A 26,670-nucleotide genomic window follows, 5' to 3' on the forward strand; every position below is an offset into this window, starting at 1 on the left:
ATAACTAACTGCTTTGTGAGTGGTTTGGGGCCTGCTCCTCAGGAGAATTTACATATGGCTGAAGAGCTCATGGGACCAAGGGAAGCACATATTACCTGTCTCCAAAAACAAACATGTAGTCAAACTGCCTTCTAAACATGTTTTTACCCTTAGCAGAGGTAGCCACATATCTGGTCAAAGTGCTGAGAATAAGTGACTACTAAGTGACATCTTTATCAACCACCATCCAAGGCTCAGGAAACATCACAAAAGGATGCAAAAAAGGATTTAAAGATCAGAAGATTGTAAAGAATATCACGAAATGCTGCCATCCAAATATGACATGACCATTACAACTACAAACAAACAGCATTTATAGATACCTATATAAGACTGAGCCTCCCAGTTTTCCATCATGGATAGAAGAGGTGTCCATGAGACCTCATTCTTTGCTGAGGAACTAATGACTGTTAGTGATTGCTGGAGAAGAGGGGGTGGGTATCATGAGGGTCCTATGTAGAAAGAAGCAGTTCAAGTGAAAAAGGAACATGATAGAAGGTAATGAGAGAGGGTAAATAAAATCATAATACATAGCATATGAAACTGTTAAACCAGAAGGAAAATAAATAAGCAACTTTTTTAGTTTTTAAAAAAGTACTAATAGCCAGGTGTGGTGGTACATGCCTTTAATCCCAGCACTCAGAGAGGCAGAGGCAGGTGGATTGCTGTGAGCCTGGTCTACAAAGTGAGTCCAGGACAGCCAGGGAGACAAAGAAATCCTGTATTGAAAAACAGAAAACAAACAAACAAAAAGTACCAAAGCAATACTGAGTTAGAAAAAAAAGCATCACCATTTACCAAAAACAGTATAGTGTTGGTGTGTGTGTATCAGTGGAGCATAATATAAGATCCAGATATAAACCCATGAAGCTACAGCCACTTGATTTTTGACAAAGATGCTAAAAATATTCATTGGGGAAAATATAGTCTCTTTAACAAAGTGTTTTTGGAAAAAGATACACGTATGCAGAAGAATGAAACTAGACGCTTACTCCTCGTCTTACATACACACACACATGCACATACTCTGCAATCCTAACCAGATCAAAGATCTAAACATAAGACCTAAAACTCTGAAACTGTTAGAGGAATAAAAAGGGAAGACTTCAAGATAAGGACTTCTTGCATTCAGAAGATAAGACCAACAATCAATAAATTTGACCTCATAAAATTAAAAAGCTTCTGTACAGCAAAGGGTCCTGTTAAATCAGGGTAGAAAATATTTTCCAGCTATATATTCTACAGATGGTTAATATATAGAACATAAAAATAATTCAAAATACTAAAACAAACAAACAAACAAACAAACAACAACAACAACAAAAAAGTCAAAAAGGCCATAGAACTGAATACAGAGTATTCACTAAGAAAATGAATGACAAAAACTGCTGGTGAAGATGTGGAGAAATTCTTATCCACTATTAGTGGAAATGTAATATGGACTATGGAAATCATTGTGGAAGTTTCTCAGGATGCTAAAAATAGAACTTACATGATCCTGCTATACTATTCCTGGACATACTCAAAGAACTCTCTAAACCTACTAAAGAGATAGCTGCTCTTCTGTATTTATTTCGGTTCCATTCATAATGAAAAAGAAAAGAATCAGACTAGATATCCATCAACTGATAATGGATAATAAAATTGTAAATATATACAATACATATATTGTGGTATATACACAATTCAGTTCTAAAAAATAGATGAAATTACAAAGTTCACAGGTAAATGGAAATAGAAAAATATTAAGAGAGGCAATCCAGATTCTGAAAGACAAACACATCATTCTCTCTCTTATATGTGTATCTTAGCTTTTTAATTTTTATGTATTTGTATGAGAGGGGACGTACATATGTCATGAACTAGAAAAGAACCAATAAGAGGAAGAAAAGGCCTTAAGAGAGAAAGGTGTGAGAAATAATAGAACACACGTGATATGAAAATAGAAGCGGAATATTGGGGATGAAAGGGTTCAAACAATGATAGGGAATAAGGAGATAGTAACAAGTAGAGGTTGTGGCAAGGTTAAATCAAAACTAAGCATATATAAAAATGTCATAAGGAAACCTGATACTTTCTAAGATAATTAACAAATAAAATTATTTATATACACCCAAAAATATTTTTCTGTTTTAGAAATAGATTTCCTATCTACCAATCTTATGTAACCTATGCTTGTTACAACAGTCTTTTTTTGTTTAAATGTGCATCTAAAAACATCTTAGCAACATACTGATACAAACACCTTTGATTTAACTGCTCAAAAACTGGCTCAATTTCTTATATGATTTAAATATCCTTAATGTGTCAAGGCACTTCTCTTATTTACTAATTAAGAATGAAAGGATGATCTTCCATACTCACCTTCCAACTCAATGGAGTCCGCTATGGAGCAGGTGCCATGAACCACATAATGGCCAGGACAAATAATGACAGTGTCACCCTCATAGCAGGCATTTATAGCAGACAACAAATCACTATGGAACTAGAAAACAACAACATATTGTAAATATATATCCCCTAAAGCCACTCAAGTATTACTTCAAGTGTCTTCATGTCTCACTTGAAAATTAATTCAAACTTTGTTTTTATGTATTGTTTTTATAGTGCTCTTAGCCCAGTGTGTGCTTGTGTGTTGCTATCATTGAAGAAAAGTGTTCTTACGATTTGGATCGCACATAAAAACAACTACAGAAAGTTTGTGTAAACACTTTGTAGAACTGATGAAAATTTGGAGTGAATAAAAGGATAATCACTTTGAAAAATAACTTCTTTTACCTGAATTTCTGTTTCTTCTTTACAAGACTCCTCACAAAACTTGTCCCTGAATAGAGACCACAGTAGACCTGTCTTCATGGTGGAGGAAACCACATGGGTGACCTTTTGGCCATTTTGACGAGTACCTTTTGCTTGGATATTAGAGTTCTTCTGATAACCAAAAACATATCTTAAAAAAAAAAAGACCTATTAGTTCTCATTGAGATAACTAGAAAGATGATATGTTAAATAATTAAGAACAACAAAAATACACATACCTCAGCAAAGGATTCTCAATTAGTTTTAGCTTTTGTTTCAGCTGTTCAATTTCTGAATACAAATTTAACCCTTCCACCATGGAGATATTTTCCTGCTCAGAATCAGAATTACAATTTGACAAACTGCTTCTCAGATTTAAAAATCTCCTGTAACTCTCTTCACACTGAGATAACAGGTTGTGGTAGTCAACAATAAGTCCTGAGGGAACTCGATTTTCAAGTATATCATAATACCTGAAAGTTTAAAATTGAAATCCACTCTATCATTCCATTTTTTTCCATGAAGTGTCACATTTTTTCCATAACAACCAACCAACCAAACAAAAAATTCCCTTAGGTTCTCCCATTTGCCAGTGAAATGTAAGATACCATATTAATTAATCCTTGTTAACATATGCCAGACTATCAAATCAGAACACAATTTTTCTTCAGGTAAAGAGCAAATGTACCAGATACATATGATATTCACCTACAATTAAATTTCACATCTATAAAAAATTCAATCATTGCTGTTAAAGAGCAACCAGAAAGAAAAAAAAAAAAACAACAGAAAATATTCATTCTCTTAACAACATTCAGTAATCTTTTATTTTTTAAAGTTTTTAATGGTTTATTTAATATTGTGTATCTCTGTGAAGTGTGTGAAGTGTGTGAGGGGGTGAGGTCAGAAAACAATAGTTTTGTACAGTTGGCTCCCTCCTACTTTCAGATGTAGGGGATTGAACTCAGGTTTCTAGGCTTGCATTATCAGATGATAAGTGCCTTTACCTGCTGAACCATCTCGCCACCCCTTATGCAGGAATTTTAACATACTAGCTCAGTCAAATTTTAGTGAACTGAACATGCTGAAGTAAGATACCTAAATGGCTAGGTGTCAAGGGGGAGGACATGGAGTGAGATATACAGAAGACAGATAGTTGGGACCAGGAGGTCTTACATAAGCTGAAGATTTATTTCAAGCAAGTTTATTAAAAAGTAGAGCCTCTTATATACGTTTTGTGGAGGGCAAATGATCAAATTCAGCAGAGAACTAAATCAGATGATGTTGGCAAAGAACATGCAGGATTCCTTAGATATAGTTGCCTTGGGACTGATATAACCACAGCACCTCAGAGGGGAAAGCCAGGTTTCCAAGAGCCCCAGCCATACACTGGATCTTGCCAAGTCTGGGCCTGGACAAAGAACTAAAGTTCCCTGTTGTCCTCCACCCACCCATCCCCCACTCCCCTTTTTTTCATTAGGGCCTTTGAGGAAGCCTTGTGTTGGTCTTGCTCCTAAAATTCAGATTTACAGGCTTTTAACCAAGATATTCTTAAAACTCTTTTAAATTTAGTTTATAAATATAGACAGGCATGCTGGCAAAAGCCTATTATCATAATACTTGGGAGACTAAGGCAGAATAATCCTAAGTTCAAAGCCAGGTTGGGCTATAGAGAGATTCTATCTCAAAACCAAACAGAATACAAGTGTACACGTACACACACACAATGCAGGTGTCTGTTTTCTCCCACAACATTTAATGACTTGCCATATTGTACTATTTGTATGCCAGTTTCCAGCCCATGAAGCTCTTGTGTGTTTGTCGACCACATCAGTAATAAATACTTACAATCTCAATCGAGGTTCAACACATCTGACAAAATAATCATACTCATCCTCCTCTTCTTCATCCCAACTCCTCCAAATGTGTTTGTAAAAAAACCTGAAAAGAAGCTCAATATCAATAAAATTCAATAGTTGGCTCAATAGATGGATGTTGTGGCTTGAATATGAGTTGTCCACCATAGGTTTATGTGGGTAAACACTTGGTTTCCAGAAGGTAACAATGTTTGGGAAAGTGAGGAAGGTGAGGAAATGTTTAGGAGATGGAGTCCTGCTAAAGGAAATACTGAGCACAAGGTTTTAACATGGCTGTATTTATTGTTATTTCTCTATGTCCATGCTGCCTGTGTGAGGTTTGGGGATAGCATCATCCTGCTGCTACTAGCTTCCTTACTATGTTGGTCTATACTTCCTCTGGAGCATTAAACTAAAAACAAACCAACCAACCAACCAATCAAAAAACCCTTCTCTACTAAGTTGCTTTTGTTTGGGTATTCTGTCATAACAGAATATAAAACCTTAGTTTTATATGTCATAACAGCTGAAATTTCTTACCTACCAACACATCAAGTACACATTATTTTATAAGAGATATCAAAGATATTTGTTACAGTTGACATTCATGAGTTATACAAAGTAAAACTTCAAATTATTGTAATATTGTTGTTCTGTGATTTGCTTTCTGCTTGTTTGTTTTAAGTGGGGCTAGTTTTTCTCTGTTTAGTGTTTTGAGACAGAACAGTGTTCTGTAGTCCAAGCTAGCTTTGAACCCCTAATCTTCCTGCCTCAGAAGTGCTGGGATTGTAAGTGTGTCACCAGCCCTAGCAAACTTCCATTGTATCACAACTATCTACTGACCATCAGTAACCTGACACATGGCAGTGTCATTTATTTAGGTAGTAAAGAAAGAAATTAGGGTTTAAATAAAAGTTGTGCTTTAAATGTATTTTAGGTGAGATGTTGATTTGACTTTCGAATGAGTGATGTCTAATGGGCAGATCAATATGGCTTTTCTAGGACTTACTGATAAAATTTATTGCTTTTATTAAAGCAGTAAAAGAGATGATGTGGGAACTTAATATAAAGCATTAGCTCCCAACCATGGCTACACATTGGAGTCTCCTGGTATACTTGTATCTGGTATATTGTATCTCCTAGCTGGGTGTTGCATGCCTTTAATCTCAGTACTTTGGAGGCATAAGCAAGTAGATCTGTGAGTTTGAGGCCAGCTTGATGTACACACTGGGTTCCAGGTCAGTTCCAGGTTACATAGTGAGTCCATATCAAACAAACAAACAACAACAAAATCCTTATTCTAAATCAATAAGTCAGTATCTTAGAGGGGAGGACAACATGCATATTTTCTTTAAAACTTCCTAGATGTTTTAAGGTATCATGGGAAAATTCAAACATATATAGCAAAAGAAAACACAAATATCACGAAAAGCAGCTTCAAAAAGGAAAATTTTTCTTCTAATTTAGCATTCATTGCCATTTCTAGTCACATATATTTACAAATCTGGGTGCTAAATCACTTTTTAAAATTTTAGTGGTCTTGTTTTATTTTTGTTTTTCTTTGAGTACTCAAAAGGCTTAGAAATAAAAATCTCAATTCCAAAAATCTCCAATCTGAGCATAGTGAGTCTAAGTGTTATGGAGGACTCAGCTTAAGCCACTAAAGGCATATAAAGTAGAAAGTACCTTTTAGACTTTGAAACACCAAAAGTATTACTGACATCACGTTACCTAATCTTCCAGTTCCTAGAAGAATATACATCTAATTTTATTATTTTTAGTATCTTGTCAAATATGTTTCCTTAGAATTTTATTTGTAAAAGACAATTTGTTTGGACAAATAGGATTAACTAGTAAAGACTGTGTATATCAGTGCTTATTATATTGAAATAGAGTTGAACTTTTATTCCCCACCTTAAAGAAGCAAACACAAAACAAAGAACAAATCTATTAGCAAGTCTGACTAGAGACAAGTACTAATACATTTTTTCTTTTACTCAGCAAATCAGATTAAGATTTAAAGTCCAACTAAACATATTCATGATATATATCCACTGTAAGCAGCTAAAAGCAAATTTTCTTTAGTAAATTTATCTAAAGTAATTTTAAAAGCATACTTATTAAGATATGGTTCATCAGTTAAGAACACTTACTGCTCTTGCAGAGTACCCTTGTTTCAGTTCCCAGCACCCACATAATAACTCACAACAACCTTATACTCTAGTTCCAGGGGATCTAATGCCTCTGTGGTCACCAGGCACACATGTGGTGCATTTATAGATGTAGGCAAAATACTAATACACATAAAATAAAAATTTTAAAATAATGTGTATTCATAAATCTAGATATTAAAGATGCATTATCTCATTTAAAGGATAATGTCTACTACCAATCACAAGACACAAGAACATGCCCTCTAAGAACCTACAAAATAGCATGAGAAAACACTTTCTCTTGTTAGACAGTCTTAAAATGATGTGTACTAATCTAACTAGTAGTATACAACTTTCCCTATTTTACCTTTCATCTATTTTTCTGTCGTATTACATTAAAAATGTACCAACCACAAGCCTTAGCATCCATGACTTTTAAGACAGTTTCTAAATCAATAAAAAAACAAATTAAAAATCCTTTATCTTTTGTCAACACTTGAAGAATTTTAGTGATAAAAATAATTCCATGTAATTTTTTTCAACTTTTCTATGGGTTTGAAGTGATTATAAGATGAAAATTTAAGACATTAAGTTTTTTGTTTTTATTTTTAAAAGATTTTCTAGGGCATGGATGTGTGGCTCAGTATTTACTAGCATGAGTACCTAGGTTCAAACCTCATGACAGAAAAAAAAGAAACAAAGGACCACAAAGATTTCACTTAATTAACAGTTTCAACAACATTTAATTCTATCAACATCCCTTTCTACCTGACATGCTCAATTGCAAGTGCCATCTGGTGAAATTCACGTGAGTCATCCGACACCACCCATAACTCCTGAAGAGGCAGTTGAAACTCCATGAGGTCCAAAAGCTCCTTCACGTTGGCCAAGGTAAAAGTGCTCAATTTAGATTCATAGATACATGGCTCTGCAAGCCTCACTACTGCCTTCAAGGCTGAAAAGTCCACATCTGTAACCTGAAATTCAGAATAATGTGATTCATTTTAATACCCAGAAATCAAAATGGAAACATATAAAATAGTATTTATAACCTAGTTTTTAAAGTGAAATGGGTCAGAGTGCCTTCTGAAGAAGAAGAAGAAGAAGAAGAAGAAGAAGAAGAAGAAGAAGAAGAAAAAAGAGGCTCTTATCCTCAGCATATAATCAAGAGGAACAATAAACAGGAGGACTTCTGGGTAAGATGGCAGAAAAGCAACTGTCTCTGTGAGATACAGTGAAGAAAATGTCCCAGAGTTTAAAAAATGAGAATATTTCAAAAAGACAGAGGGGCAGCACTAGAAATTTGAAAACCAGTGATAGAAAAACTGAAAAGTACTGAGAAGAAGGTAGGTGACTCAAGTTCCTCAGCAGCAGAAGGGGAAACAGAAGCCACCTCCAAAAGTTAAGCCAGGTTGGTGCTGGTGAAAGAGAATGAGAGTCCTACTTTCAAAACAATCCTTACAGCTTCACAATCCCCAAACCTGTTGTGAGTTTTGATGAGGCAGGGATTCTCCAGAATTTTACTGTTACTCTGTATGACTTGTAGGACAGAAGCCAGGCAACACATTACTTTGAAACTGAGTTTATTTGAAACTGAGCTAAAACTGGGGCCTCAGTATGAGGAACACTTACAGTAAAGGAAGCCTGAATTTAACCTGCCACAACCCCAGATGAGAGACAGAAGGGCCAGATGCTGAAAAGCAGAAAAGTGCAAGCAGCAGGAGGCTCTGATAAAATAATAATATGCACAGAGAAAATTAGCCCCACCTTTAGCTGCCAAGAGCAGAAGTCATCAACCGAGAATAATCCCAAAGTTCCACTGCCCTAAGCCTAAACTCAACAGGGACATCAACCTCTAGAGTCACCTATCTGTCATTCACTGCTGTAAGCTTCAAAACTTGGATGTTCTAGTAAGTCTACCTTACAATCACTGCTGCATCTCTCCAGCAATGTGATTACTATTTAAAAGACTTCCAATGTACAGACAGGCTAGACCTATACAAGAGATCAGCACTGCAGTTGCTTCTTATATCCTTAATGCATTTGAAGATAGAGCTGGTGGACATCAGACACTGTAAAATACAGATTCATAATACAGCAATATAAGCTAAAGGAAAGATAAAGGTCCAAGTCCAGTGACCTACCACTCCCATCCTGTGCATATGATATTTCTAATTTTCAAGGACCTAGAAAGAAGTTGCTCTAACATTAACATTATTATTATTTTTTGTCCCCTTTAAAGGCTTCACTGTTCCTCAGCTTTTTGTCTTTAGTACAATATCGGCTGTACTTTTATTTCATTGTATTTTAAAAAATGGCTTTATTTCTCTCCTTCGAACATTCATCTAATTCTGTCTATGAACCTTTTTTATCAGTGGATAATCTTTTTCCCCTTTCTCATTACCCTTTCCATCTTTTGAATTCTGTCTATAGTTTTAGTAGTATTTATTGTTTTGTTGTTGTTGTTGTTTAAGAAATAGTTTTTAATTTTTATTCCTCTCCATATATTTAGATAATTTTGAACTTTCTCATTCCTGGGAAATTTTTTTCATTCTTTTCTCTTTTCCCCTCTTAACACTTCTCAACCTTTCTTCTTTTTATTTATTTTACTTTGCTTCTCCTCTTTTACTTTTCCCTGTCTCTCTCTTTTTTTTAACCTCATTAATGTATTATATACACATTTATCATAAATAAAATTTAACTCTATAGCATATTCTACATGAGTTTTCACATTTTCTGGCTATGGTCATCAGTGCTGTATTAGTGGGCTTTAATCAATCTTAAGTGTATTGCTTTATCTTCTACAGTTCAGTGTTAATCTACTGTAATTGTGTTCTCTTCATTGAATGATATTGGAAATTAAAACCTAAAAAGGAAGCTGTCCATGTAAGATTTTCAAGTAAAACCAGACAAGTCATCTAAATCAACAGATGTGTAAATTTCATCACAAAATACATAAACAACTGGAAAAAGTAAAGTAACAGGATACCCCCAAAATAACACAACTTTTCAACTGCTGAATTCAGATACTGAAATTGGTAAAATACCAAAAGAAGATTTCAAAAGTTCACTGGAATAGGCGTGTATTTATACATTTGTGATCAAGACTCAAGAAGGAAAGTTTGGCAAGGCTCAGTAGAGAAAGGTGCTTGCTGCCAAGCCTGACTTCCTGAGTTCAATCCCTTGATTCTACAAGGTAGAAGGTGAGAACTGACTTCCATAAGCTGTCCTCTGATTTTCACAACACACACACACACACACACACACACACACACACACACACCCACACCCACACGTACTCACTGAATAAATAAATGTAAAAATATATAAATTTAAAAAAAAGAAACTAGAAGCAAGAACATTAAGAGGGAAAAGATCTTAACAGATACAAATATAGAGGGTAAGTAATATATGTGATAAGAAAGCAGAAGTTTGAACTAACTGAGGGGAGGGAGGGAACCATGTGGAGAGGGTTTGTGGGGAGGACAAGATGAGAACAAAGTATGTCACACATGTGAGGATGCCATGTATTATGAGAACTACTACACAAAACCTCAAAAATTAGTTTAAAATTTTACTATTAAAAATGATCAATGACTTCAAGGAATACTAAAAATAGAAATTAATTCAATCCAGGACATGGAGAATAAAGTCTTAAACACAGAGGGAAGCTTGGCAAATTATTTCATAAGAGAATTCAATTTATGTTGCTATAATGTTCTTTTGGAATGTATACAATTTACCCTTGTTAAATTCAAATGCTGATTTCTCTCCCCCACTATCTGGTTTCAATCTGGATTGAAATTGTGATGCTTATTTTAAGCATCACCTGTCTTAAGTTTATGTAAACATGTCACCATTTGTTCTCTAAATTGTCAGTTAAAACAACCAGCCACAACGTTGAGCAATGGAGAGGACAGGGTGGGACATATTGGTCCAGAGTGGGAGGGAACAGGGAGAAGAGAGGAGGAGAATCTGGAAGGGAGATCTTGGAACCACATGGAGAAATGAACCACACCTAAGATATCACTAAAAGCAAGTATAATGAGTGAATCTGAATGGTAGGAAACTATGCAGGCTTAGAGGTTTAGGATAGAGTAACTATTGCCCAGCATTGTGCTCTAGGTTAATTAAATAAATCCTGGTCTATGTGTGGTGATTTAGTTTTACAGCTGTTTAGGAATAACCACTGTTTAACGAAAGGTATACCAATAATAAATATTTATAACTCACAAGAAACTTACCTCAACCATTACCTCAAACACATTAGTGCGCCAGACTGCCCACCATCCAGATGGTTCAAGGACCTTTTCCAAGAAGCTGATCGTGAATTCCTTTACCTCAGAGGCCTTACAGTCAGCTACAAATTAAATAAGAATTGGGAATGTATAAATGAGAAGTTCATAAACTCATCTGAACCTACTTTCTAAGAACAACTGACAATCTGAGGACAATCTGTTTAGAAATTAAAACTATAAAATGACAAGAAATTACTCACCTAATATGTAATCTTGATACGCTCTGAATCGCTCATAAAATAAAAGTTCATTTGTTTGAATAATCTGTGGAAAAATTTTTTTCCCATCTGGCATGAGAGTTTTTTCAGTAGTATCTGGCTTGACATGATTGCCATGATCACTGCATGGATCTGCATCCTGGAATAAACCTAAAACAATATAACAAACAGACTCAACTATCTAGATATTGGATAGTGTTCCTAACTGCAAGTCTATTTTGGTACTCCAAACAAAATACAAATAAAGATTTAAAGATTAATGTCCCACTTAGCCTCTCATGATCAGTAATATTAGTTTTTAAAGTTTAAAAAACTCAAAATCTAAGTTATACTTCAAACAACAACCGTTTAGAAATTTTCAGATATTTTTGTTATCTAGTACAATTTTGAAAGCAACACTAGATCTCTTTCAAAGCGAATAATTATGATTTTTAAAGATTTTTAATTATTTGTATGCATGAAAGTCTGTGTGGGGGTATGGACATAGGAATGCAGGAGGCTATAGGCATTGGAACTCCCTGTACCTGGAACTACAGGCAGTTGTAAGCTGCCCAATGTGGGTGCTGGGATTCAAATGTGGGTGAGCCAGCAAAAAAGCAGTGTTCTCTATTAACCACTGAGTCATCTCTCCAGCTCCCATGATTTTTATTTTTATTATATGTAGCAGGGTATAGACCAGGTATCTTGTAGCTAATTTTTTTTTTTCCTCCAAAACAATTACATCAATATATATTTTAAAAAGAAACTACAAGGGGCTGGAAAGATGGCTCAGCAGTTAAAAACATGCACTGCTCTTGCAGAGAATGATAGTTCAATTCCCAGCACCAATGCCTTCAAGCTGTTGTAGGTATATATACATTCAGGTAAAAATTAATAAATCATTGGGTTCAGTGACACACAGCTTTAATCCCAGTACTCAGTGAAGCAGAGGCATATCTCTGTGAGTTTGAGGCTAGCCTGGTCTACTAAGTGAGCCCAGGACAGCCAAGGCTACCCAGAGAAACTGTCTCAAAACAAAACAAAAACAAACAAAACAAAACCCCATCAATTTCTGAAAAACAGTAATTAAAAAGGAACTGCATTCCTATACTACTCAAAAGGAATGTTGAGACCTTTATTTTCTACACTGAGTCTGTTGGTGTCCCTTCAAAAAATAAAACGAAATTCTTAAGGTTGCATAAGGTTTGTTTATTTTATTAAGATAACTAGGTCAATTTTTAATTCCGGTGGCTCTGTGTAAGGCAAAAAATAGAAAATGTGAATCACCTAGGTATGGGCTGTGTGTAATTAGGTTTCATTATCTAAGAGTGGATACTAACATATCAACTCTATGTAATAAGTTGTTTTTTTGTTTTTTTTTAAGTAGGCAAAGTAATTACTAAATAAACAATACCAATGGTGGCTCTTAAGACTGGCAGAGTGCTTTCCTGAGGCTTCAGGGAAGGTATGTGAAACTTTTATTAGGCTTTCTTCCCTTGCCTTTATTTCCTCCTTCTGTGTGTTTTTTTTCCCCCCTCCTTCCATTTCCTTGTCTGTCAGGCCACCAGAATTATTAACCAAAGTATAACTGAAGGTCATTGCTTACTATGGTGGTTTGAATGCGAATGGCCCCCATATATTTGAATGTTTGGTTCCCAGTTAGTGGTCCATTTAGGAAGGATTAGGGTGTAAGGCAATACTGGATGAGGTGTATCACTGGGGGTGGGCTGAGGTTTGTGCATTCTCGTTCTGCAGATCAGGAAGCAGGCATTCAGTGCCATGCCTGCCTGCTTCCATGCTTCCTGCCATGATAATCACTGACTAACTATATGAAACAGTAAGCAAGCTCCCAAGTAAATGCTTTTAAAAAAAAGCTACTTTGTTTCTTCATGGCAATAGAACAATAATTCAGACACTTACAAACAACAATATACATAAGCTTTAGAAGGTATCAGTTTCCTTCCCCATAAAGGGAAGATAGAAATAATATGCTTACTTCAATTAGGTTTAAATAAGGCATTTCTTAATTATTATTTACAACAGTGTCACATATGGAATATATATATGTGTGTGTTTAAAAATAGCTTACTGCAGTACTTATTCTTTACAGTTACTTTTGTTTTGATTTTTCACTTTACAGAGGCACAAATGACAAAAATTGTAGCACAAAACCCAGGAGGGCAGACTGTAGGAGCACAACAGAATCAGAGTAAGATAGTAAACAGGGTCTATGAAACTCAGGCCAAGCTCAAACCCACTGTATAACTGAAAATAACTTAGAACTTCTAATCCTCTTTCAAAGTGTTGAGACTATGGGCAACACTCTGTCAAGTTTTATATGGTACTGGCGACATGAATGCTAGGGCCTCATGAATGCTAGGCAATCACTCTACCAAACTGAGACACTTCCACAGTCTTGCAGCTACTTTTCTTGCCAGAAAGTCTAGATGCCATTTCCACTTTAGATGGTTCTTCAATCGCAGAACTTCCTCTCTCCCTCTCATAAAATACATCCTGTCAGTTTCCTCTCCCTCCATTCCTCCCAGGCCCTCCCTCCCCTCTTCCTCACAGCTCCTCCTCTGTTTCCCTTCAGAAAAGAGCAGACCTCCCAACCCTGGGTAAGATGTTCAATCATCATTCAGAAAGGCAAATGGGATAGACATTGGAAGAGGAAGAAAACAGGGAACAGGACAGAAGCCTACCACAGAGGGCCTCTGAAAGGCTCTACCCAGCAGGGTATTAAAGCAGATGCTGAGACTCATAGCCAAATTTTGGGCAGAGTTTAGGGAATCTTATGAAAGAAGGGGGAGATAGAAAGACCTGGAGGGGACAGGAGCTCTACAAGGAGAGCAATAGAACCAAACCAAACCAAACCAAACCAAACAAACCCCACAAAACTGGGCTCAGGGATCTTTTCTGAAACATATACTCCAACCAAGTATAACCTAGAACCCCTGCAAAGATGTAGCCCATGGCAGCTCAGTCTCTAAGTGGGTACCATAGTAATGGGAACAGGGACTGTCTCTGATATGAACTCAGTGGCTGGCTCTTTGATCACCTCCCCCTGGGGAGCAGCCTTACCAGGCCATAGAGAAAGATAATGCAGTCAGTCCTGATGAGACCTAATAGGCTAGGGTCAGAGGAAAGGGGAGGAGGACCACCTATAACAGTGGACTGGGGGAGGGGCATGGGAGGAGAAAAGGGAGGGAGGGCGGGATTAGAAGGGGATGAGGAAATAGGCTACAGCTGGGATACAAACTGAATACATTGTAATAAATAAAAATTAAAAAAAAAAAAAAAGAACTGGCCTCCCAGGGAGATCAACAGAACAGAGCATAACAAGTTACAGTAAGACTAGAAATAAACTGTCATATCAGGGCTGGACAAGGCAACCCAGTAGGCAGAAAGGGATCCCAACCCACTCTCTGTTCCTGCCAGTTAGAAGTCACACCAAAAATCAGCTAACAACCATAACATAATCGGAGATCCATGCAGGTTCCATGACTACTGTTTCAGTCTCTGTGAGCCACTGTGAACCTGCTTAGTTGATCCTGTGGGCCATGTTCTCCTGATGTCCTCAATCCTCTGGCTCCTACAATTCTTTTTCCCCTTCTTCCGTGGGGTTCCCCTAGCTCTAAGAAAAGGGACCCTACAGAAATCTCCAGTTTGAGCTTTCTCTGCACCCAATGTGTGGCTGTGGGTCTTTCTGATAACAACTGGGCTAGGCACCAATCTATGAGTACAGAATATAATTAGGAATAATTTTAATGATTCTCTCTCTCTCTCTTTTATCCTAAATGTCTGAACTGTTCAGCCTGCACCTACTGGCTACCAGGCAGTATAGGGCATGGGCTCCCTTTCATGGGGTGGGTCTCAAATCACTCAAATCAGACCAGTCCCACCACTGGAAGTTGCTTGGTTACAGAAGATAGCTGGTTCAAGTTCTGTATCCTCCATTACTAGGAGTACTCACTAGGCACCGTGGTAGAATCCTGGGAGTGTACACTGCACAAGGTTTCCACATCAGCCCCCTCCAAATGCTCTCCAATTCCAATCATCTCTTCCTCCATCTCTCCACCACCACCTCATTGGTCCTGCTCCCATTCCCACCTGCCCTCAGTCCACCTACAAAATCTATTTTATTTTTCCTCAGGGAGATCCATGCATCTCTTCCCCCCCCACCCCCCCCAGCTCAGCCCTCCTTGTTACTTAGCTTTTCTAGGCCTGTGGGTTGTATTATGATTACCATTTATTTAATAGCTTATATCTACTTGTAAGTGAGTACATACCATTTTTGTCTTTCTGGGTCTGGGTTACCTCACTCAGGTTAATTTTTTTATAATTCCATCCATTTACCTGAAAATTTCATGATTTTTTTTTTTTAAATAAAAGGTGAGTAATACTCCACTGTATAAAATGTATACTTCTTTCTTTATTTTGCAGTCAAGGGCATCTACATTGTTTCCAGTTTCTGGCTATTATAAATAAAGCCACTATAAACATAGTTGGACAAATGTCTTTGTGGTAGGATGGAGCATCCTTTGGATATATGCCCAAGAGTGGTATAGTTGGCTCTTGAGGTAAATTGATTCAGTTTTCTCAAGAACTGCCATATTAATTTCCAAGTTGTACAAATTTGCACTCCCCCCAGCAATGGAGTGTTCCCCTTGCCCCACATACTTAGCAGCATGAGCTGTCACTTGCATTATTGATCTTAGCCATTCTGACAGGTTTAGGATGGACTCTCAAAGTAGTTTTGATTTGCATTTCCCTGAGGCTAAAGATGTTAAACATTTCTTTAGGTGTTTCTCAGATATTTGACATTCCTCTATTGAAAATTTTCTGTTTAGATCTATACTCCATTTTTAAATTAGATTATTTGGTTTGTTGATGTCTAGTTTTTTGAGTTCTTTATATATTTTAGATATTAGCCTTCAATTGGATATGGAATTGGTGAAAATCTTTTCCCAAACTACAGGATGCCATTTTGTCCTATGACAGTGTCCTTTGCCTTACAGAGGCTTTTCCAGTTTCATTATAAGGTCCCATTTATAAATTGTTGGTTTTAGAGCCTGTGCTATTAGTGTTCTGTTCAGAAGTTATCCCCTGTGCCAATGCATTCAAAGCTATCCCCCACTTTCTCTTCTATCAGGTTCAGGGTTACTGGTTTTATATTAAGGTCCTTGATCCAGTTGGGTTTGAGTTTTTTTTTTTTTTTTCAATGCAGTTTATTCAGGAACCTTGAACAATCCTTGGACCCTGGGGAAAGCCAGCCCACAGCTTAAATAGCCTCTGGGTAGCCAACCCAGGCGTGCCACATGGGCAATGCAGATAGGTCCACATACATGGAAGCAAGCCAGATCCTCAGCCTTAGCCAAATGTGGAATTGTTCGTGACAGAGAGCACTCACCATCGGGAAGGTAGAAGGCGGAAACCAGCTCCATCTTTAAGGCATAGCATTCCGCAGCTCTCTACAGTTCCCCCTTTTTGTTTTAGACGCATCAGGCAAGAGTAGAGGTCTGATCTCTGATGGGTTTGAGTTTTATACAGGGCAATAAATATGGATCTATTCACATTCTTCTGCATGCAGACATCCAGTTAAACCTGCCACCATTTGTTAAAGGTGCTTTCTTTTTTCCATTGTATCTTTTTGGATTCTTTAGCAAATATCAGGTGTCCATAGGCATGTGGATTTATATGTGGGTTTTCATTCATTGGTGCATCTGTTTTTATGACAATACCATGTGGTTTTTATTACTATTGCTCTGTAGCAAGAAAAATCAGAAATGGTGATACCTCTGGAAGTTCTTTTATTGTTCAGGATTGTTTTAGCTATCCTGGGGTTTTTGTTATTTCATGTAAAGTTGAGCATTGTTCTTTTCAGGGGTCTGTAAAAAATTGTGTTGGAGGGCTGGAGAGATGGCTCAGTGGTTAAGTGCACGGTCTGTTCTTCCAGAGGTCCTGAGTTCAATTCCCAGCAACCACATGGTGACTCATAACCATCTATAATGTGACCTGATGCCCTCTTCTGGCATGCAGGTATACATGCAGATAAAGCACTCATACATAAAAATAAATATTTTCAAGGACTATGTATGGAGAGGACCTAGACACCCTGCTCAGATATAGCCCATAGGTAGCTCAATTTCCATGTGGGTTCCCAAGTAAGGGGAGCAGAAGCTGTCTCTGATATGAATTTGGTTGCCTGCTCTTTGATCACTTCCCCCTGGTGGTGTGGTCTTGCTAAGCCAGAGGATCCAGGCAGTCCTGATTAGACTTGATAGGCTAGGGTCTGATAGCAAGGGAGGGAGACTCACCCTTTCAGTGGACTAGGGAAGAGGAATGGGAGGAAGAGAGAGGGAGGGTGGGGGGCTACAATCAAGATATAAAGTGAATAAATTGTAAAAAGTAAAAAAAAAAAAAAAAGAATTGTGTTGGAATTTTGATGGGGACTGCGTTGAAACTATAGATTGCTTTTGGTAAGATGGCCATTTTATATTGATACTACCCATCTATGCGAATGTGGGATTTTTCCATCTCCTGATATCTTCTGCAATTTCTTCAAAGGTTTAAAGTTTTTATCATGTTAAGTCTTTCACTTCCTTGGTTAGAGTTGCCCCAAGATACTTTATATTATTTGTGGCTATTGTGAAGGGTGTTGTTTCCCTGATTTTTTTTTCTCAGTTCATTTGTGATTTGTTCATAGGAGGGCTACTGATTTCTTTGAGTTAATCTTGTGTCCAGGCACTTCACTGAAGGTGTTTATCAGCTGTAGGAGTTCCCTGCCAGAATTTTTGGGGTTGTTTACGTATACTATCATATCACTCATGACTAGTGAGATTTTGACTTTTTCCATTACAAATTGTATACCTTTGATCTTCATTGTCTTATTGCTCTAGCTAAAACTTCAAGTACTATATATTGAATAGATCTGGAGAGAGTAGACAGCCTTGTCTTGTTCCTGACAGCCTTGTCTTGTTTTCACTTTGGATGGTTCTCCATTTGCAGCTTATATTTTTTTGTGGACAGCATTTTCACATAGCTGAACAAGACAAATTTCTAAAGCACATGATTACTGAGACTATGACTGTAAAATCAACATTATTGGTTGCATATTTCCAAAGGTACATTTCATATTGAAGAAAAAAAAACAACCACCCTACCCATCCTAGATTTTTGTAATATGTTAATAAATTTCATAGCTTCATTAGAAGAACAAGATAACTATTTTGTGTTATGTAATATTTTCACAAGAAGATACAATTCTTAGTGAAGAGCTTTAGAAATAGATACTGAAAAAAATTCGGGAACAATTTGATACCAACACCCACAGCATTTGTATATTTTAAGCAGTGAAGAATTAATTGTTCAGAAACATTTCTTTTGAAACATGACTATGCTTTCAACATTTGTTTTCCAGACACCGTAAATAACAGTAAATTCCTATATACATTGCAGGAAAAAGAACTTGGTAATTTACAGTGCTCGTACTGTTAGGAAAATAAAACACACTTAATAACCACATGAGATAAAAACATAGCTTCACTAAATCAATCCAAAAACAGAAAATTTGACTAATTCTGTGTCATTAACTATTTGGAATTTGAAAAGTCATGAGAATAAGTTCAAGTTGAAAGACTATCAGGGCTTGCTAGACCATCACTATGATGACTGGTCTGAGTGGGTAGAACATCCTATTCCTGCTATGTACTTGTGAAAAAAATGAAAATACATAAAATAATTTTAGGAAGGTTTATGTGAACATAATGTACACATATGAACTAGATCTCTTCAAAATAAGTCAAAACCTGGATTGACTTTCTATCAGCAAGTAAAACTGGTCAATTTCTTTCAAAGGCAAGTTCCCCAATGCAGGTATTATGTCTGCCATGTTGAGTTCAACTTCAAAAGCAGATTTAAAGGCTCACATAGCAGAAGCTAAAACACTGTTTCTTGAAAGAAAGACATGGATCAAATGGAGTATTATTTTCCCACATGTGAAAGTGACACTATGCTGTGTACATTATCCAACAGTTATGGTGACCTGATGGCCCAAGAATGAAATGAAAATGGTCCTATCAATACAGAAACAGAACTATCACTTAAAAAGAGATAAGAAAGTTTATTCTGGAGCCAAATAAGGAGTGACTGTTTTAGGGTTATTATTGCTGTGATGAAACTGCATGACCAAAGGCAACTTGGGGAGAAAAGAGTTTATTTCACCCACAGTACCATATAACATAGTTATAGTTCATAATTATAGTTCACAGTCAAAAGCAGACAGGAACTAAAGCAGGGTAGGGACCAGGAGGCAAGAGCTGATGCAGAGGCCATGGAGGGGTGCTGTGCACTGGTTTGATCATCATGGCTTGCTCTGCCTTTCTTAGAGAATCTAGGACACCAGCCGAGGGATAGCATGATCCACAAAGGGCTGGGCTCTCCCCCATTAATCACTAATTAAGAAAATGTCCTACAGCTGGATTTTATGGAGGCATTTTCTCAGCTGTGGTTCAGTCCTTTCAGATACCTCTAGCCTGTGTAAAGTTGCCAACAAATTAGCCAGGAAAAATGACCATGACCCGAGAATACAGTTTTAGGTTAGCCCAAATTCTATGTTCCAATATGGAAGCAGTTTCATTAAAAAAAAAAAAAAAAAAAAAAAAAAAAAAAAAATATATATATATATATATATATATATATATATATAATAGTAACAGAACAAAATAAGCAAAAAATCAAGGCACTCTTCAAATATATTGGTGGAAACCTAAGAGGTGAGTTGAAGCCAGGCAGAGAACTCTCAGCTATAAACTTCAGATGCTGACAGCATTCTCAGTCCTTTGATTCGTAGAAACTATGGTTTGTTAAGTTAATACATTCCAAATACTTTTTAGTTGCACCTGCTAGTCAAAAGACATTAGATTCAACTTTATTTAATTCATCTGTTAGTCATGGATCTGACACAGAGGTGGGTAAGTGTAAAAGGAACATTTATTCTGCTGTAATTGTTGTCTTGGAGGCTTACTGCCTCCTTTTGTTAACCTAGGCCTGGTCCTGGAAGCTTCTAGCCTCTGTATAATCTAACTTAGGTCTAGGTTGTTTTCAGCCTCTGAGACTAACTGCTTAATAAGTTTACCCTTACTTGTTCTTAATAAGCTCTGGGCTGGCTGATTCAACTCAGTTCTGGCTCAAACTCCTCTCCCAGCTAACTGATTCAATCTGGCTTCTCTCTCAGCCTCTGACTGCTCTGCTTGGCCTCAAACTAACTACCGAAATCTGCTCTGATCTCTTGGTTTCTTCTCATTCTCTGGCTTGTTTTGTTTTCACCTGTGTCCTTTCTCTGCAATCTGTCTCTCTATTTCTGTCCCAGTAAAAGGGCCTCCTCTCTCTCTCTCTCTCTAATTGCCCATTAAGTAGCTTTCCTTTCCTTTTTCTTCTCATGAAAATTAGGCATATCCTATTCTGTCAAATATTCTTTGATTTGTCACCTTTTCTGCTACTCAATTAGACATCACTTTCAAACACAGGTGCTTCCTCTTACAAACTAACTTCATGGTTTGGGATTAAGGCATGTATCACAATGCCTGGATCTAAGATTTTCTTTACCTGAAAGTTGCTCTATACCAGGCTGGCCTTGAACTCAGAGATCTGCTTGCCTCTGTCTCATGGGATTAAAGGCATGTCTGTGTTCCAACTGGATCACACAGACCTAGGTCTTTGGATGTAATCTCTTGCCACAACAGCTATGTTCTGAATTAAAATTCCTCTACAGGCAAGGAGTGATTATTTAAAGTAGCCCAAGATTAAACTGTAATTAGGCCGTAGACCTACAACATTCAACCTCTCCACATCACTTAAGTTCTAATCAATCAGCGTTTGTACATATGCCTTAAACTTTTACGTGTAGAAGTTAAATATTCCTTTGCACATATAGCTTCTTTCCAGTTCTCCTTCACATGCCCAAAATCAGTGTACACACATCTAAACTGCATGATTTAAAAGCAAAGCAGTGATTTGAACTGAACCAATTGCTACTAAAGAAGTGCCCGAGTTACCGAAGAAACTGATGCAGAAACCATTTTCATGTTTTCTCTTATGAGATAGACATGAAAGAACACGTTCGTTAAATTTAAATACCAGCCAATTATTTGTCTTTGATGAAATGATTAAACATTTTTCCAAGAAACAAAGTAAAAAAAAAAAAAAGCCACAAACCTCATTCACTGGAGACATTCATATTTATTAAATTTTTACCACAGGCTAAGCTTTTCATTACCGCACATAGCCTCTTTAAATGGTGAGAGTACACAACCTACTCTACTCTTCAGACTGTTCATTCTCCTCTGACATGTCCCCAGTTTCCCTACCTTTTGGGAAACCATCAAGTAAAGTGTGTTTCTCTAAGTTCTATGTTTTATTGTGGCTGTTGTTTTGGTTTGGTTTTAAGGAGATAGAGTTTCATGTGGCCTGGGCAGGTATCAAACTTGTTAGGTAGCCAAGAATGGCCCTTTATTCCTGTTCCTCTTGCTCCCACTACTCAATTGCTGGGATCACAGGTATGCACCAACACCCCTGGCTTATAAATTCAACTTTTAAATATTTCTTATATGATAACATGCAAGTTTAGTTCCTTACAGCCACTTTAAAGCTGACTTCATATTATTTTATTTTCACATCAGAACTACTGGTTGTTTTCTAAACTGTAATCCTTACATAAGCAACTTTTGGCTGTTCACAAAGCATCTTAGCAGCAGAATTAAATCACACCTATGATTTCTTCAACAGAACTCTTTCCACTACACCTTATAACTAAATGTATTAATATAGACTAAAAAATTAACAGGGAAGATCATGGTGGCACATGCCTTTAACCTCAGTACTTGAGAGCAGAGACAGGAGGAATTCTGAGTTCGAGGCTGGCCTGGTATACATAATGCATTTCAGGTCAGCCAGGGCTATATATAAATAAACCCTGCCTCAAAACAAAAAAACAAACAAACAGGAACTGGAGATGTAGCTCAGTGGTAGGGTGCTTCCATAGCATATCCAAGGATATAGTTTGGCAAATAAAAACTAAAATGGAAATAGAATCTCCATGACTAGGTATAAAGAACTTAAGGGTTAGGGTTATTAGTGGACTTGGGGAGGGGCATGGGAGAAGATGAGAGAGGGAGGATAGGATTAGGAAGGGACGAGGGACGGGGCTACAGCTGGGACACAAAGTGAATAAACTGTAATTAATTAAAAAAAATTTTTAAAAAAGATCCCTGTGTCCCTTTCATTTGGTGAATTCCCAAACCCCACTATTCTTGGGAAGCTGAGTCAAGAGGATGGATAGCCTAAATTGGACACGGCACCTCCCGACTCCGAAGTCGCGAGAGTGGGCCCGGCCCCGCCGGCAGCCACGGAAATAGCCTCTGACACAGGTTGAGGTACTCACCTTCCTTCCAGGACGCCGGTTCCTCCGGCGCCGCCAAGTCAGACCTCGCAGGAACCATACCTTTAGTCTCCAGAACTACAACCGACCGCAATTCACCAGCCATTTCAAATTTACGCGGGCGGCTGTCACGAACAAGAACGTGATGACGAAATCGCTAGCGCTGGTAGTCGGACAGAGGAGCCTCTCCAGCTGTCAGTAATTCATCTGGTAGTACTTCAGCGCCACCTATGGGATTGGAAGACTGTTCTGGACCAAGTCTCTGGTTCTTTCCAGTCTGGTTTAGCCAAACAAAAGAAGTTGATATAATTTGAAATGATTTCTCAAAAAACAACAAGGCGAACTTGGAGGTTGAACATAGTAGAAAAGATAATGAAAATAAAATGATTAAGATAATGCCATCTTGTTTTTACTCCTTTTTATGACTGCTTAGAGAGTTCTCAGGCAAGTTGGCCTTGGCAACACATTTATGATTTCCAGGGCCTTGACCATGACCCAGAAGTATTAACTAAAATAATTGACAATTTATGTAAAAAAAAAACATACTATTTTCTGCCAATAATAAATGTTTTAAGTTTACTCTAACCCTCACCTAATTTTGATATATCTTCGTGCGTTTTGCCTTTAAAACTATGTATCCCTGAACTTGGCCACCAAGAGACTTTTCAGAGGCTCAAGCCTGATCTTGGTCTGGCCTTCAATAAAACGGACTTAAAAGTTTAAATTGGCACAAGCAGTGTGATTGTCAGTTACTATCTCCAGTGGATCATTACAAAAAGGAAAAAAAAAAAAAACAGTAGTATTTACATGAGTGTGTTTCAGCCACTAATAGTGGCTACTAGTGCTATTGCCCTTGAGAAAATCCCTTCAGAGCTCAGAAGCTGGCTACAGGATTAAACTGTATTAGGATGTTAGCATAAGCAGTTCTGTTACTGTCATCAGCAAGAACCAGACACTGGGTAGTTTTGAGCAATGTTAAATTACATTTAGATGGGCTGTGGTGGTATATTACTTTAATCTAGAGTCAGAAACAGAGACAGAGATAGGAGGCAAGTCTCTGGGAGTTCAAGACCAGACTGATCTACAAAGCAAGTCCCAGGATAGTCAGGGTAACATGGTAAAATCTTGTCTCAAAAAGTTACATTTAGTATGCTAATTTATTAACTTTTAATAATTTAATCTGTAACCAACAGTAATAGTTATTATTTACTATGCAAAATACTGCAAGGAGGTTTTACCTATAATATATTTTATAAACTTCAAAAGGCATTCTACAGAGCTGGAAAAAATGGTTTAGCTGATAAGGTACTTGATAGTCAAGCATGAGGACATATGTTTGGTCTTCTAACCCAGAAAAAAAAAATCTAGATATGGTGGTGGACATTTGTATTCAAACTGCTGGGAGAGGGATGGTTTGGAAACAGGACCCTGGATCTTACTGGCCAGCAAGTCTATCAAATTGGCAAAATTCAGGTTCAATGAGAGACCCTATCTCAAAATATAAGGTGGGGAGCAATAAAAGGAGACACCAGACCTAAACCTCTATCATCCACATGTATATCCACACACCCACATGAACATGCATGTACCACAGACACATAAACATATGTAAATTAATACATAAATATTTTATAAATCTTTAAGACTTAGTCTTAAATAAGCTGCCCCTTGCCATGTACTCAATAAATCTGTTTTCTTTAAAAAATTTCCTATAAGATAAGAAATAACAGTAAAGTCTACTCATTTCACAATGAGGTGCAGAAGTCACTAAGAAGCTGAGTAACATCTCGAAGCTAATTCAGTAGCTTTTCCATGGAATCTTACTCTGCTGGATGGCTGCTAGTTGTCAAGATGTCTGTGTTTGAAGTGGCTGATGGAGGCCTCTAGATAATTTTTCTTTGCCACTAGTCTCCCAGCCCCTTCCCAGGGGTTCCCAGGAGACAAAATATCTTTTTTATCATCTAATTTTTTCTTTAGATTGCCATCTTTACCATATTTTTCAGAGCTATTTCAATAGCATAGTATTTTTTTTTCTCATCCTTGATACCACCTCACAGGGCATGTTGTATGAAAAAAATTTATTTTCAGTAACAGAAAAAAAAAAAAAAAGCTGTGCTATTCCAAGAAGAGCTCAGCCTGGGAGTGGTGGCTTGCAAGAAGCATCAGTATCACTACTGTGCCTCAACACCCCACTTCCCAACATAGTCTGCTCTGTAACGAACAATCTAGTTAAAACCAAATTCGGATATTATAATTTTATTTCTTATAAAACCTCACAGTATTTTCCTGCAATTTTTAAATGACAGATTCTCACAGAGCTCTGAAGAGAGAGGACTCACTGTTCTTAAGTCTGCATTATTCAACTCTGCTGGTAGAGACTGTGGGTTTGCAAGGACATCTAGATTTTCATTAAACTGGAAAGCAATCAAGTCTTTATGTCTACAAATTATATATTTATTAGTTACACAAATTTGGCAATATTTGTAATGACATCTAGGATGTTTTCACCAAATTGTTAACATAAATATGGAAGTTATTATCAAACTTGATGAAATAGACAGAAGGTTTGGCCTCTACTTGATGACCACTTCAGTCCTTTTTGAGCCATCTTCTTTGACATGCTCCATTTGCTTACCTACCAGAAGTTGTGGGTGCCCACAACTTCTCCTGGCTTTCTTTCTTCTGGAGGCAAATCATTACAAAGCAATGTAATAATGAGAGTGTGTGAGGGCAATGACAGACATAGAAACAGGTGAACAGAACTGGGGGGTCCAGACACACTCACATGTCCATGGCCAACTGATTTTCAACAAGCTGTCAAAACAATTTGGAATCGGGCATGATGTGGAGGTCGCCTTCTTTGTAGTCATCTAGGAGCTGGTACATGGTACAAGACAGAGTCTTTCTCATAGGTGATGTAAAGCCATGTGTTCATGACAGGTGCCCATGCCAAGACCATCCCCCTCCACTCATCTTTAGAGCCATCCTCTGTTTCAAGCATGTGAACCACAGCTTTGCCAATCATTGTATCTGCTAAGTGTGTATCACTGATCCAAGATGTTGTAACTTTATCAGGAAGGGCTTCAAGTGCAAAAACTTTTATTTTTATTAAGTTCTAGTCCAATAAACACAGTCAAATCTATCATACTTTATAAGATATAGGAAAGGATTCACAGGCACCTGGTCCAGGACAATCCCCTACCACACACATACCACTGTGAGAATAAAAGATAACTCTTTCTAAACTTGCCTTATTGTAGGAAAAGATTTTTACGCACATAAAGTAGATGCATCTGCAGGATTAGGGTAACTTGTTAACAAATCTGTCTACTCAGTTCTCTCAATTCATGGTAACACAAACTTGCAATAATAAGACAGTATGCCATCATTGCAAAATGATAAATTTCAATAACATTGTCTCTAACTGAATGTTATTTTCTTGTCTTAAAAATGTAGACTAGATTAGCTTGGAACCTCAAAGCTACCTCAGTCTCATAAATGCTAGCATCACAGGTGTGTGCCACCAAACCCATCCATGTTGTTAATTCTTTTAAATGTAGGTGTGCATGATTGTATTTATAGAAATAAAGAACAAACTACAGTAGAATTTGCAAATAAATTTTAAAAAGGCAGTTACATGATGCAATGATCAGGGCTACGTGTTTGTGGTTCCTACCAGTGCCATCTTGGAGGTGGGATGTCATTTCTGCTTGGCAGATTGGACCTCCAGCAAAAGTATTGAATCAATAAAGCAGGTGGATCTAAAGTTATGGGCAAGAACATTTCCCTATACCAGATTTTAAAAAGTATAAAGACAGCATAAGAATAGCTGAAATTCTGGACCCATTATTGTTTTAAAATTATTATTGGGGCTGGAGAGATGGCTCAGTGTTT

The 26,670-nt window shown here is 37.2% G+C and overlaps 1 protein-coding gene and 1 pseudogene across 1 annotated transcript in view; both read right to left on the minus strand.

The window, feature by feature from the left end:
* The window catches only part of Shcbp1 (SHC binding and spindle associated 1), a 32,662-nt gene extending 9,762 nt beyond the window's left edge, over positions 1–22,900 (minus strand). The window contains exons 1-8 of the mRNA XM_021664855.2: positions 22,780–22,900; positions 11,343–11,510; positions 11,089–11,204; positions 7,613–7,821; positions 4,684–4,776; positions 3,075–3,308; positions 2,818–2,986; positions 2,404–2,524 (exon numbers count right to left, since the gene is read on the minus strand). Coding sequence (XP_021520530.1) covers positions 2,404–2,524; positions 2,818–2,986; positions 3,075–3,308; positions 4,684–4,776; positions 7,613–7,821; positions 11,089–11,204; positions 11,343–11,510; positions 22,780–22,882 — 1,213 coding nt within the window. The 5' untranslated portion in view covers positions 22,883–22,900. The remainder of the gene's footprint in view (positions 1–2,403; positions 2,525–2,817; positions 2,987–3,074; positions 3,309–4,683; positions 4,777–7,612; positions 7,822–11,088; positions 11,205–11,342; positions 11,511–22,779) is intronic.
* Positions 22,901–25,269: 2,369 nt separating this feature from the next.
* Positions 25,270–26,461, minus strand: LOC110566934 (spindlin-1-like; annotated as a pseudogene).
* Positions 26,462–26,670: the final 209 nt, after the last annotated feature.

The sequence above is a fragment of the Meriones unguiculatus genome, chromosome 4 (genome assembly GCF_030254825.1).
Source record: "Meriones unguiculatus strain TT.TT164.6M chromosome 4, Bangor_MerUng_6.1, whole genome shotgun sequence".
NCBI lineage: Eukaryota > Metazoa > Chordata > Mammalia > Rodentia > Muridae > Meriones > Meriones unguiculatus.